The 13,587-nt window shown below is 37.9% G+C and overlaps 2 protein-coding genes and 1 pseudogene across 3 annotated transcripts in view; 1 reads left to right on the top strand and 2 right to left on the bottom strand.

Annotated features, from left to right (window-relative positions):
• Window positions 1-13,587, top strand: part of CC2D2A (coiled-coil and C2 domain containing 2A) — a 1,114,036-nt gene that overhangs the window by 173,029 nt on the left and 927,420 nt on the right. The gene's annotated exons all lie outside the window — the stretch shown is intronic.
• The window catches only part of SLC2A9 (solute carrier family 2 member 9), a 62,885-nt gene that overhangs the window by 24,117 nt on the left and 25,181 nt on the right, over window positions 1-13,587 (bottom strand). For both annotated transcript variants that reach the window (XM_026675859.2, XM_087963686.1), the window contains 3 exons: window positions 8,873-9,018; window positions 8,281-8,413; window positions 1,627-1,814 (listed from right to left, as the gene is read on the bottom strand). In XM_026675859.2, coding sequence (XP_026531644.1) covers window positions 1,627-1,814; window positions 8,281-8,413; window positions 8,873-9,018 — 467 coding nt within the window. The remainder of the gene's footprint in view (window positions 1-1,626; window positions 1,815-8,280; window positions 8,414-8,872; window positions 9,019-13,587) is intronic.
• Window positions 7,352-7,431, bottom strand: LOC113417470 (small nucleolar RNA U3; annotated as a pseudogene).

The following is a 13,587-nucleotide window of genomic DNA, read 5'->3' on the forward strand; positions in this document are numbered from 1 at the left end:
TATTATTATTATTATTATTATTATTATTATTGTTGTTGTTGTTGTTGTTGTTGTTATTAGGCAAACACATATTGTTTATCTTTATTTTTAAAATAAATATTAAAGGATTATATTTGAAATAATTGAAATGAAACAAAAAGATGTTTCGATTGAGATTAATGAAAGAGGCTAGAATTAATGTGTTTGTTTCTCTCCTTACTGAAAATTTGGAATGGAAAAGGTAATAATAGAATTAAATATGCATATAAGAATGTATAATTGCTGTCATATTTGTATGTAAAGGTGATGACCCGGAAATATGTTGTCCACTAAAAGGACATTTTTGTTTTTAATGTGAAAAACTGAATAAAATTTGTTAAAAAGAAAAAAGAAAACATGTAGTCCTTAATGAAACTGTATCTATATGGAGGGAAGTATGCAGTGGGGTACTCCAAAGCTCTGTCTTAGGCCTAGTACTGTTCAAAATCTTCATCAATGATTTAGACCAGAGGACAGAAGGGGAACTCATCAAATTTGCAGACAATACCAAGCTGGCAGGAAGAGCCAATACTCCAGAAGATAGGTTCAAGATATATCAAGAACTTGATAGACTTGAACACTAGCCCCTATCTAACAAAATGAAATTTAATATAGAGAAAAGGAAGGTTTCACAAGTGCACAGGTATAGAACAGGTAGTACCTGGCTCAATAGTAGTAACTGTGAGAGGGATTTTGGGAATCCTAGTGGACAATCGCTTAGATATCTGCCAGCAGTGTGCTGCAGCTACCAAAAAAAAAAAAAGCCAGCACAATCCTAGTTTGCCATAAGAGGGAAAGAATCAACAACACGTGAAGTATTAATGCCGCTTTCCAATTCCTTAGTAAAACCACACTTAGAAGATTGCATCCAGTTTGGGTTGGGATGATGTAAAAAAGATGTTGAGACTCTAGAAATAGTGCAGAGAAGAACAACAAAGATGATTAGGGAACTGGAGGATAAAACATATTGTATGAAGAATGGTTGCAGGGATTTGTAATGTCTAGTTTAATGAAAAGAAGGACTAGGATTGATACGATAGCAGAATTTCAATATCCAAGGATCTGCCAAAAAGAAGACAGAGTCAACCTATCTTCCAAAGCTCCTGAGGGCAGGACAAGAAGCAATGGATGGAAACTAATCAAGGAGAGAAGCAAACTTAGAACTAAGGAGAAATTTCCTGACAGTTAGAACAATTAATCAGTGGGACAACTTGCCTCTGGGAATTGTGGGTCCTCCAACAATGGAGATATTTAAGAAGAGACTGGACAACCATTTGTCTGAAATACTATAGAGTTTCCTGCTTGAGCAGCGAGGCTGGACTGGAAGACCTCCAAGGTCCCTTCCAACTTTGTTATTCTGTTAACTGCAGATTTGCAGTTCATATTTTTTCAAAATTGGGAGGGGGAAAGAGGAAAAACACAGACAGAAACTATTGAGGATTTGTATGTTCAGTGGTTTAGAGCTGGAGGAAAAGCAGGTCATCTATCTCTTGGCCAACTGATCTCTCAGATTTTGATGTTGAGAGCTATTTTAAATGACCCGAGACTCTAACAAAAAGGTGGGCTGTGAAAGCAATAATTAAATATATATTTTATATAATGACTTACAGCATTAAGGCCACAAAGTTGATAGCAAGCCATGGTTACAACTACGTTGAGAATTTGCCGTCGCTTAGTGTTGTCACACAAAAGTTGAAATACAGATGCTACTTGAATGTTTCTCTGCACTTGACGCTCTTCCAGGCCTTCTTCTATTTCATGTGACACGTCAGATTTTCCAAGGAATTTCTGAAATGCTGCAAGCCCACAATTCATACACAATTAGTATTATTCACATGAAACTGTCTTTTAAACCAAATTGTACATCAATTACACATTTCACACATCAAATTATAATTTACACCAAACATTTATCTTTTTATCTTTCAAAAGACTTTTATCTTCAGCAAAATATGTAAGCTTCATCAGTAATGTTTGGGTTTATTCAAATAAATAGCAAATAGTGATTCCACATTATTCAACAATAATTACACAAATATTTATAAGTTTCATTTGGGGTCCAACATACTGCAATTTTGTAAATTCTAAATCTGCTACCTCTTGTTCATGCATTTAAAATAATAGCTATTAACTATTATATAGTTAATAGTTATAACTATTATGTTACATATCCTATTTCCAACATATTTCTAAATATTTCTAACTGTACACATCTCATTCACATCTCTTTTTATTATTATGCAACAATATAACATGATTTTATATCATTACTTGTTGGCAAAATCAGGTAATATAATAGCTAAGATGGTCCCTTGTAAGTAGAAATTTAGAGGCACAATGAAATCTAAACTGCAATTTTATATTTACTTCTCCTGGAGTGAAATTAAAGACATTTATTTCTGACTAGATCTATGTTTAGTGTAGTGTAGTGTAGTTTGGATTAGTTTAATTTATTGTCATTGCACCTCATAGAACAAAATCAAACACCATCTTCAGTGCACATCATGACCATGAAAATAAACACAAACACACATCCCTCACACTCCACAGATTGAATTGAAAATTCTGACACCACACCAATACTGCACTATACAGCAGAATTCAAAAGAGCTACTGTCCTGGGATAGAAGCTGTTTTTCAGCCTGTTTGTCCTTGTTTTTATTATTCTGTACTGTCTGCCAGATGGTAATAGTTCAAAAAAAAGGGTGCCCTGGATGAGATGGATCTTTAAGAATGTTTTTAACTTTCTTAAGGTAGCGGGAGCTATAAAGCTCTTCCAAAGAGGGGAGAGGGCAATGACGTTAACCCTCTGGAATGCTGTCCTATCTGCCACTGTGCAATTGGCAAACAATACAGGGGTGCAGTACGTTAAGATACTCTCTACGGTGCAACAGTAGAAGGTCACCAGCAGTTTTTCATTCAGTTGTTGTTTTCTGAGAAGTCTAAGGTAATATAATCTCTGCTGGGCCCTTTTGACCAGTGCTGCAATGTGAGCACCCCAGGTCAGGTTCTCTTTTATGGTAACACCCAGAAACTTAAAACTGGCCACTTGCTCTACTCGGTCTCCATTGATAAGCAAGGGCTGGATGTCTGATCTGTTCCTTCTATAGTCCACTATAAGGTCCTTGGTCTTATTGGTGTTGAGGACCAAGTTGTTGTCTCCACACCACAAAAGCAACCAGTCCACCTCATCTCGGTAGGCACACTCATTCCGACCCCCGGAGATGAGTTCCACCACTGTTGTATCATCTGCAAATTTAGTAATAGTATTACTAGTGTGAGTGGGAATGCAATCATGCACATAAAGAGTATAGAGTAAGGGACTCAACACGCAACCCTGTAGTGTACCAATGTTAAGGGCTGAAGAGGTATGATTACCTAATCTGACCCTCTGTAAGTGGCCAGACAGGAAATCCATAATCCAAAGGCAGATTGAATAAGAAAGTCCAAGGTCCAGAAGTTAAGACACTAGTCTGCGTGGAAGAATTGTGTTAAATGTAGAACTAAAATCTACAAAAAGGATCCTCACATAACCCCCCCCCCCCCACTGCTGTTCTAGATGAGTCAGAGCAGCGTGAAGAGTGATGGCTATAGCGTCCTCTGTAGATCTATTTCTTCTGTATGCAAACTGGTGTTTATCAAATGTATGTAGAAGACCAGAAACGATGTGCCGGCAGACCAATTTCTCAAAGCACTTCATGATGATAGGAGAGAGTGTAACTGGTCTGTTATCATTGAGGTTATTGATAGGGAACTTCTTTGGCAGCAGAACAATGGTGGAAGCCTTCAAACAAGATGGATGTAGCATTCTACTGGTCACACATGTAGTAAGAATTTATTTATTTATTTATATTTATTCCAAAGTATGGAAGACAATGACAATGTATTCTCATTATAGCAAATGAACCAATCTTCCTTTTTCCCAGTCTTTTCTATCTAAGCTAGTATATAGATATAGTTAAATTATTTAAATTGTTTTTTACTTGCTTTAAGCTTTGTTTTTTGCTCTGAACAGAAATCAATCAATCAATCAAACAACCATACCATGTAATATTATTTCATTACATGGTTAAAGATTTCGTTATTCTAGCTCTAACTTTAGATTTTACAAGATTTTACAAGACTCCCAAAGGTGCTTTTTTCAAGCGGCAACTGGACTTTCTGTTTTTTTCTTTTTAAGATGTTTCGCTTCTCATCCAAGACTAAAATATTAAAAGTTTAATAATGGTAGAATTTAAGATTTAATAAAATAAGGTTTAAAATATTTAGTTTAAATGTAGAGCTTAATTGATTATTGCGTGGATGTTAGTATGAATATATTATTGTGATACTTGCTTTTGAAATAGATAATTGAAATGTTATGAGATTTAATGTTTGATGATATATTTAATTATGTTATGGATTCACTATTTTTTTTTTTTTTTTTTTGTAAGTAGTATGTACTAAGCAGAATCAAATAGGGAATTTGGAGTTACCTTAAATGTTAATTTAGAGGTGCGATGGAAAGGCATCATACTTTGATTTGTGATTTCAGGAGAAATTTTTTTTATTTTACTATGGGGAATGAAATATATAGATAATTGGAAAATAATGGACAAAGGATAGAAATATAATGATTTAAATTAAGTTAATAAACAAAATAGAATTAAGAAGAGAGGAAAGCGGGGAGAAGCTACAAAGAAATTACAGAATGGTAATTAAGATAGGTAATGGCATATAAGATGAATATGAATTTAATTGAAGTCCATACAAAGAGTGGTAATCCGGGGCCAAGCTACTTTTTTGAAAAAGAAGTTTTACTTTATGTGTTTTGTGTGTTTCTGTTTATGTGAGAGCTGGTAAAACCTTGGAGGAAAGCGGGAGGAGAATAATTGTAAACAAGACAGAGGGAAATATGAATATGATGATTAAATTTAATGAGAAGAAATATTAAAATCACATTGTATAAAATAGTGTATTATCTGCCTTGTAAAAATTCACAAGGGAAAGAGGTTTAATGTGTATAAGGTTTATGTTTTGTTTGTCTTTAAAAGCTAATAAAAACTTGTTTAAAAAAAAAAAAAGAGGGGGGAGTGGAGGCAGGAGAAGCAATTGCTGGGGCCACTGGCGGAGGGGCAGACAGGCGAGAGTGTGTTGGAGGGACATGGCCAGCATGGTTTCTGGTAATACAGGAGGCGGAGGGAGGAGGGGGAATCTCCGTATTCACGCATACACTGGTAATGCTATGTGAACTTTGCATTGGTTTAACATACTTAAGCACACATGTCTCTCCCACCCCCGGCACACAATTTCTATTCTTCATCTAGAATGCAACTGGCCACAATGCCCATCACCCCTCAGAGCTGCCCTGGCTGGCTCTCCCTCCCTTGCTTCCTCTCAGCTCCCCTTTACTCTCCCTGCTCTGCACGCATGTGGCGGAAGAGCAATGTAAATGAAAGGTGGGAATCTTTACCATAGCTCTCTACTTGCAGAAAACGATCAGCCCTCCCAACAACCCTTGGAAACTGCTTATAAACTAGTATAATTGAATTAAGTAAAAGATCTCCCCTCCCTTGTTTTTCTCCCCTCTTCCCCATTTGCATTTCACTAGGAGTTCTGTATTTTTACTTCATCGATGGTGGGATGGTGTGTTCTTAAAGTCTGGAGCCCCACTGTTTCTCCTGTTTTGGAGGGACCCTGTGTTGAGAAGCTGACTATTTAGCCTCATGCCAGTCAGTTGCTGCCTCTCACCAGAATCCCAGGCAGTGGGTCTCTGGAAGGGGAGGGGAGTCCTGAGTGCCACTCGGTGGAAGTGCCCCCTGCAATTGTACCCCTTGCAAGTGCCCCCCTGGCAAAGATCCAGCTGCTCCCAAGCTCCCACCCAGCACCCCAGAGATTCCTGCCACCAGACACCACACCCAGCCTCTCTGCCTGCCTGCCTGTCAACACACCCAAGAAGCACCACAGAAAAAGAAATGCAGAGACGGGAGAAGCTGAGATGAAAAATTATTATTGTTCCAAATGGCCACGGGGGCTGACCAGGGCAAATTCCCCTGGCACTGAACCATAATTCTGAATTATCTTCCAGAGTGGTCTTTGGACTAAGGAAGGTTTGGCAAATGCCTGGTAGTGATTAAAAAGGTACAGCTCTCCGTGAAATGCAAATGGGGGAGAGGGGAGAAAAACATGGGAGGGGAGACCTTTTACTTAATTCAATTATACTCGTTCATAAGCTGTTTCCAATGGTTGTTGGGAGGGGTGATACTTTTCTCCAAGTAGAAGGTCATGGGAAACATTCCGAGCTTTCATTTCGATCGACACCCCGCCCCCCCCCCACATGTGCAGAGCAGGGAAAGTAAAATGGAGCTGAGAGGAGGAGGAGGGGGAAGGTGAGTCAGCCAGGCACAGCTCTTAGGGCGATGGGCGGCCAATTGCATTCCAAGCAAAGAATGGAAATTGTCTGCTGGGGGAGACAGGACATGTGTGCTTAAGTGTGTTAAACCAATGCAATGTTCACAGAGTATTACCATATGTATGAATATGGAAACTCTTTCCCCACTCTGCCTGTTATAATGCCAGAAGCCGTACGGGCCTTGCTCCTCCTCCTCCCTTTCATTGGAGCTGACTAAGTTACAAGTCTCTGAGGTGCCTTTCCCTCCCTTCCTGGTCTCCCCCAACACACTCTTGTCTGTCTACCCTCCCCGGTGGCCCTGGTGGCTTCTCTTCCTGCCTCCCCTCCCCCTCCCCTTGGGACATGGTGACAGGTCTGCACTGCCCCAATAGCGGGATGCTTTCGTGCTGCAGCTTTGCTGTTTCCAACACTTTCCCCTTTAAGAAAAACTTGCGTCGTATGCTGCTCCCCCCACAGCAGAGGTGATATTCAGCAGGTTCTGACCAGTTCTGGAGAACCGGTAGCAGAAATTTTGAGTAGTTCGGAGAACCGGCAAATCCCACCTCTGACTGGAGATTTTACAATAGCCTTCCCTTGCCACGCAACCAAGCCACACCCACAGAACCAGTAGTAAAAAAATTTGAATCCCCCACAGCCTCTGCGATTGCCATTTCCATAGTAACCCTGCAGCAGCATTGCTTCTGCTTGCAATCTGATCGGCTATTTGTCCTGTGTAGCCAAAGGCTGGGTCAAACGGTGCCTGGATGAATGGGCCAGGCCAAAGGGCAAGGGGCAAAGGGACACAGCCCCATTGGGTATGAAGAATGATCAGAGGATGGCCAACGGGGGAGGAAAGCTGGCTGTGAATGGGCTGAGGTGGGTGGCTGGAGACAAAGGAGGCGCAGCCAAGGGTCCGTGCCTAAATGTCTCCATTCTGCCTTTGGGGAAAACATGACCTGGATGTCTGAGAATCTCAGCTGATCACTTTCGAGTGTTTTTTTCTAGTTGGATACTATAGAAATGATCCCTGAAAGTATAGTCTCTCTATCTCTATCTCTATGTCTGTCCGTCCATCTGTCCATCTATCTATCTATCTATCTATCTATCTATCTATCTATCTATCTATCTATCTATCTATCTATCTATCTATCTATCTATCCATCCATCCATCCATCCATCCATCTATCTATCTATCTATCTATCTATCTATCTATCTATCTATCTATCTATCTATCTATCCATCCATCCATAATCTCTATATCTCTATCTCTATGTCTGTCCGTCCATCTGTCCATCTATCTATCTATCTATCTATCTATCTATCTATCTATCTATCTATCTATCCATAGTATAATCTCTATATCTCTATCTCTATGTCTGTCCGTCCATCTGTCCATCCATCTATCCATCTATCTATCTATCTATCTATCTATCTATCTATCTATCTATCTATCTATCTATCTATCTATCTATCTATCTATCTATCCATCCATCCATCCATCCATCCATCCATCCATCCATCCATCCATCCATCCATCTATCTATCTATCTATCTATCTATCTATCTATCTATCTATCCATAGTATAATCTCTATAGACAAAGATAAAGGACTGTTTCCAGCAGGAGAGAATATGCAAAACACCATGATGCAATGATCACCTCCTTTTCCCTTAGGCAGAGCAAGAGTAATTTTTAAGCATGGCACGGCTGTTTTGTTGATATTGTTATCAAACCAAAAAGATTGGAGAACCACCCTACAGGCCAGTTATCAGCATGTAGTGGCGCCTGAAGACTGCCACCCACAACAATATTGCATTTGTGCTTATGATCTTTGATTTTAAACCAGGTGAATAATAGGATCCATTGAGATAAAATATGAATGTGACAATACCTTTTTCTGCTGCTTTTGTGTCATTTTTTTCAAGTAAGAGGAAGCGAGGACTTTCTGGAAGAAAAGGCAGGACTCCAATTTGGACAATTGATGGAACAATAATCATCGCAAACAGATAAGGCCACAGGAACTCCTGTAATTAGTCAATAAAATTACTATTGATATTGCTGCATTTCATGTAAAAATATAATACTAAAACATGGGCAAAATTCACAGTTCAATAACAGAACAGATGCTCTATAGGCAGAATGCCAATTATGTAACCTGACAATAAATATTTTTAATTGTGAATGTCAACACCATCAATAAGTGTAAAGTTAGGAATGCAGATGAGTGTAGTTTCTATCCTTACAGTCTCTCTTAAAAATTGACAGTAAAAAGGAGTTTTTAAAAATTTTAAAAACTCATGTCTTATCAAAAATTATCCAGCAAAAATGAAGTTGTTCAGCTTCTACTTATTTACACAAGACTGATATTGATATTATAGCAAAGAATATCTGGACATCATTTATTTGTTTATAATTAATGGGCTTTCAATCTCAATTTACACAAGAGTGCAAAAATGAATAAATGATTCAGAATTATTACAGACCTGTCCAAATAACTCAGGTAGCCCCAAAACCTGTCCACTGAAAACACCAATACAGATGAAAATTGCTGTGATTTGTCCTAGTGACCCACGGATCTGCTTGGGAGAAATTTCACTCAAATACATTGGGAGCGCACTCAGAGATATTCCTGTGAAAAAGAAAAAAAAATGGTAAAGAACATAACTTAAATAAAAAGGAAAAATGGTAGGCAGGCAGGCAGGCAGGCAGGCAGGCAGGCAGGCAAGCAGGCTGATGCCTATGGAAGAAAATATTTGCAGCTCAGGGTCGAACTGTGGGAATTTTGGTGCTCTTGATCTTGATTGTTTTTTTTTTGCAGACGTTTCATTACCAAACTAGGTAACATCATCAATGTTAGAGGGAGTGAGGTTTGCTGTCAGTATATATACTAGTGCAGTGTTGGTGAACCTTTTCAGCACTGAGTGCTGAAACGGGAGAGCACGTGTGGGTGGGGGACAGCGCCAGAAACCGGAAGAGCAATGGGCAACGGCTGGTGTGCCCGGACAGATGGCTCTGTGTGCCACTTCTGGCATGTGTGCCATAGGTTCGCCATCACGGTACTAGTGGCTTATCCTGAGAGTGTTGTTGGGAGTGGTCTGGGTAGTTCCTTGATTAGGCTATTGTTTACTGTTAGCTTGCATTTGTCTCACTTGGTAATTCCTTGATTGGGGTATTGTTTATTTCTTGACTGTTGGTCTACTGTTCATGTTGGTGTTAACCTCTAGTCATCTGGGAGTTGCTGCTGGGGAGGAGGTGTTTTGATCTTTTGGATTATCTCTTGAATAGTACAGTATGTAGATATCGAATGGTATATTCCTATTGATGGCTGCTTTGTATGAGTGCCAGGCTTCCAGGAATTCTCCAGCATTTTTGGATCTGACTTGGTTAAGATGCTCAGTTTTCCAATTGAAACTATGGTTAAGTCTGTCCATGTATTGTGAAATTAAGGAGTTTTCATATGTTCTGACTACTAATTGGTATTCATGGATCCACTCTGCTGGTTTTCTATCTTGTCTCTCCTACATCAGGGGTGTCAAACTCACATCGTCACGTGACATATCACAACTTTTCCCCCCTTCGCTAAACTGGGGGTGGCCATGGCAAGCACATGACACATCAAGGATGTGAGTTTGACACCCCCGTCCTACATAATGGTTGTTACAGTCCTTATACTATTGTAGATGACTCCTCTTTTGTCTTCTGTAGTTGCTGGGTCTTTGGTTTACTTAGGATGTTTTGGAGGGCTTTAGTTGGTTTATTTATTTATTTATTTGATTTGTCAATTGTTTACAAGATAATAGGTATAAGTGTATACATAGTTATGAATACATGAAATGGGTACATATAAGAAAAATAAAAGAAACAATAGGACAGGGACGGTAGGCACGTTGGTGCGCTTATGCACGTTTGTGTGGTACTATGACATCATGTGGTTGTAATCATCTATTAGTGCCTTCTGATATGTTTTTATGTATGGCAGTGTTATGCTTTCAAAGCTTGTGCTGGTTGTGCTATTTTGGGTTGAGCGGTCAGGCACTTTTTGATAAAGTTGCATGTGTGTATTCATTTTGTCGGAAGATGTTGTATAGATGATCTGTTTCCTTTTTTTCTAATGTTCAGAACTGCTGCAGTGTGTTTGTGCTCATTAAATAGTGCTTTTTTTTCTCTTGTGGAAGGTTGGGTTGTTACTTTGTAAAGTTGGTATGGGCAGTTTTACAACAGACTTGTGTTTCTAATTTATCATCATTGCCTCTATTGATGAGAACACTGAGGAAAGGTAGCATGTTGTGGTTTTCTTCTTCCCTTTTGAATTTTATTCCTTTGAAGATTGTGGATAGTTCAACGCAGAAACGTCTGCAACAGAACAACCAAGTTCAGAAAGCATCAAGGACTGCACAGACAGAACTCTATTTATTCTTGAACCATCCTGGGCAAAGTTTTAAACTGGATAATTTAGTTTAAGGTTCAAATGGGAACTTTGATAAAAAAGAGGCATATGAAAAAGTGGCTGGTTTGAAAATAAACAAAGATAAGACAAAGATCTTGACAAAGAATATGCTATCAAGACAAAAGGAAGAACTGGCAGATCTATGGAAAATTCAAGTCACTAATAAGATCAAGTATTTGGGGATATACCTGACAGCAAGATGCAGTACACTAAAAGAGAATAATTATATCAAACTTAAGCAGCAGATAGCGTTAGATTTGGCGAAATGGGAAAATTTACAACTGTCAATAATAGGGAGAATATCAACAATCAAGATGAATATATTACCCAGAATTTTATATTTGTTCCAAACAACTCCAATTAGGCTTGAAAAAGATTACTTTGAAGATTTAAATAAAATCGTGTTGAAACATATATGGCAAGGAAAGAAAGCGAGAATAAAGCTAAAGCTTTTGCAAGATGCTAGAATAAGAGGATTTGTTTTGCCTAATTGGGAGTTGTATTACCAAGCTACAAATTTGATGTGGGTTAAGGAATGGATAACATTAAGAAACACTAGATTGTTGACATTAGAAGGACATGATCTGTTGTTGGGGTGGCATGCTTTTCTATGGTATAAAGGAACTAAAACACAGGGGTATTTTAGAAGACATTATATACAGAAGTCCCTGTGGTTAAACTGGGAGAAAACTAAAAGACAATGCTATTTGGAAATTCCAGTCTGGCTATCAACTATTGAAGCATTTTTTTATCCTATAATATATAAAAAGGAACAAATAGTTAGATATGGTGAAATATTGAACGAAAAGGGTGAACTTAAATCTATACAAAAATTAGAATAACAAGGTAAAGATGAATTGGTTTTCATATGCGCAAATACATTCAAGGTATGATAAAGACTCTAAAACAGAAGGTTTCTATGATAAACTGACTGATCTAGATAAGATTTTGACAGGTACTGATGAAAAGGTGATTAAAAAATTGTATGGATATTTATTAGAAATTAAACTAGAAGAAGAACAAGTTAAAGAAACAATGATTGCTTGGGGGAAGAATTTTGGATATGGGATTGATTTAGAGAAATGGCAAAAACTGTGGTTTCAAAATTATAAAATGACAATGTCAGCAGCATATAAAGAAAATTTGTATAAGATGTTTTACAGGTGGCATTTCCCCCCGACAAGAATAGCAAGAATGTTTAAAAACAAATCGGAAAAATGTTGGAAATGTCATCAGACACCTGGCTTATATTACCATATGTGGTGGACTTGTGCGGATGCTAAAAAATATTGGACTAAAATCCACACGTGGTTGGAAAAAATGACAAAAAAGCATATAGATTTGAAACCAGACATATTTTTATTGGGAATTTTACCTGAAATATATAGTAAAGAATTGAAATACCTGATTGTAAATGTATTAACAGAGGCTAGGATTGTATTTGCTAAAGATCGGAAAAATGAGAAAATACCATCACAGGAGGAAATCATTAAGAAAATATTGGAATGTGCTGAAATGAGTAGGTTGACATTTGAAATCAGAGAACAAGATGATAAACCATTTTATAAAATCTGGGATCTATTCTATCAATGGTTAGAAAATAAAACATGGTAATGAAATATGTAGATTCTTAGAAAATAATAAAGATATAAAGATATATTCTTTTCTTATTACATCTACAAAATGATTGTAGGACAGATTTGAGATGATAATATGAACTGTCACAAAACAATTTAAGTAAAATATGATTATTCGTAAAACATGAATGAATAAAACTAAAGTCAAATGATTAACAATGATATTAATGTATTTAATACTTGATTGAAAATATGAGAATATATACAATGTCATTGTAATTGAAGACTACGAAATGGAAGCACAAAACAATTTGTAAACCAACCGGCACACTGTATGTATATATATATATGGAAGATGGCTTGATGTTTTTATGTTTTTATGTTTTGCTTGTCTATGTTCCTCTTAAAAACCAATAAAAAGAAAAAAAAAAAAGAAAAAAAAGAAAAAAAAAAAAGACTGAACTATGCACCCTGACTAAAGTACTGACAACGGCTTCCACAAAAGCAAAATCACTGGCTTGATCCACAAAAACACACTGAGACATAATGGAGACCTAGAAGACCTATGGAACAGCTGTCCTGCCCTACATAAGAGGTACTACAGACAAAATCAGTAAGATACTACACAGGCATCACATCAAGACTGCCTTTAAAACAGACAGAAAAATAGCAGCCATCCTAAGAAACCCCAAAGATGAAATTGATCTGGAAAACCAAGGCATATATGAAGTCCCCTGTGCATCATGTCCGGCCACATACATTGGACAGACCAATAGAAGAATAAGTACCTGCCTGGATGAACACAAAAATGCAGTAAAAAAGCTGGAACACCAAAACCCTAGCCACTATAGAAAACCCCAACTACAGAATTATCAGAGAAGCCATAGAGGTTGAAAAAAGACCTGAAAGCATGAATAGAAGAGATGACTCCACCAGACTGTCAATTATCTGGAAGCCTGCACTCTCAAACAAAAAAATCTCCACACCACAAGCCAGGCAAACACCTGGGCACAAACAGACACCCTGATACCTCCACCTCAAACACACCCCAACCAGGCACCCAGATGAAACCTAGCTTCCTAATAAATGATCCGTTCACTCAGAGCCAAGCCGCACTAAAAGCCTCCAATACAGGAAACACAATGTTGCCAGCCAATCAAGACAAAAAAAGCTA

The sequence above is a fragment of the Notechis scutatus genome, chromosome 4, assembly GCF_049901735.1.
Source record: "Notechis scutatus isolate UNSWTSFEM ecotype Mainland chromosome 4, rNotScu1.2, whole genome shotgun sequence".
Taxonomy (NCBI): Eukaryota; Metazoa; Chordata; class Lepidosauria; order Squamata; family Elapidae; genus Notechis; species Notechis scutatus.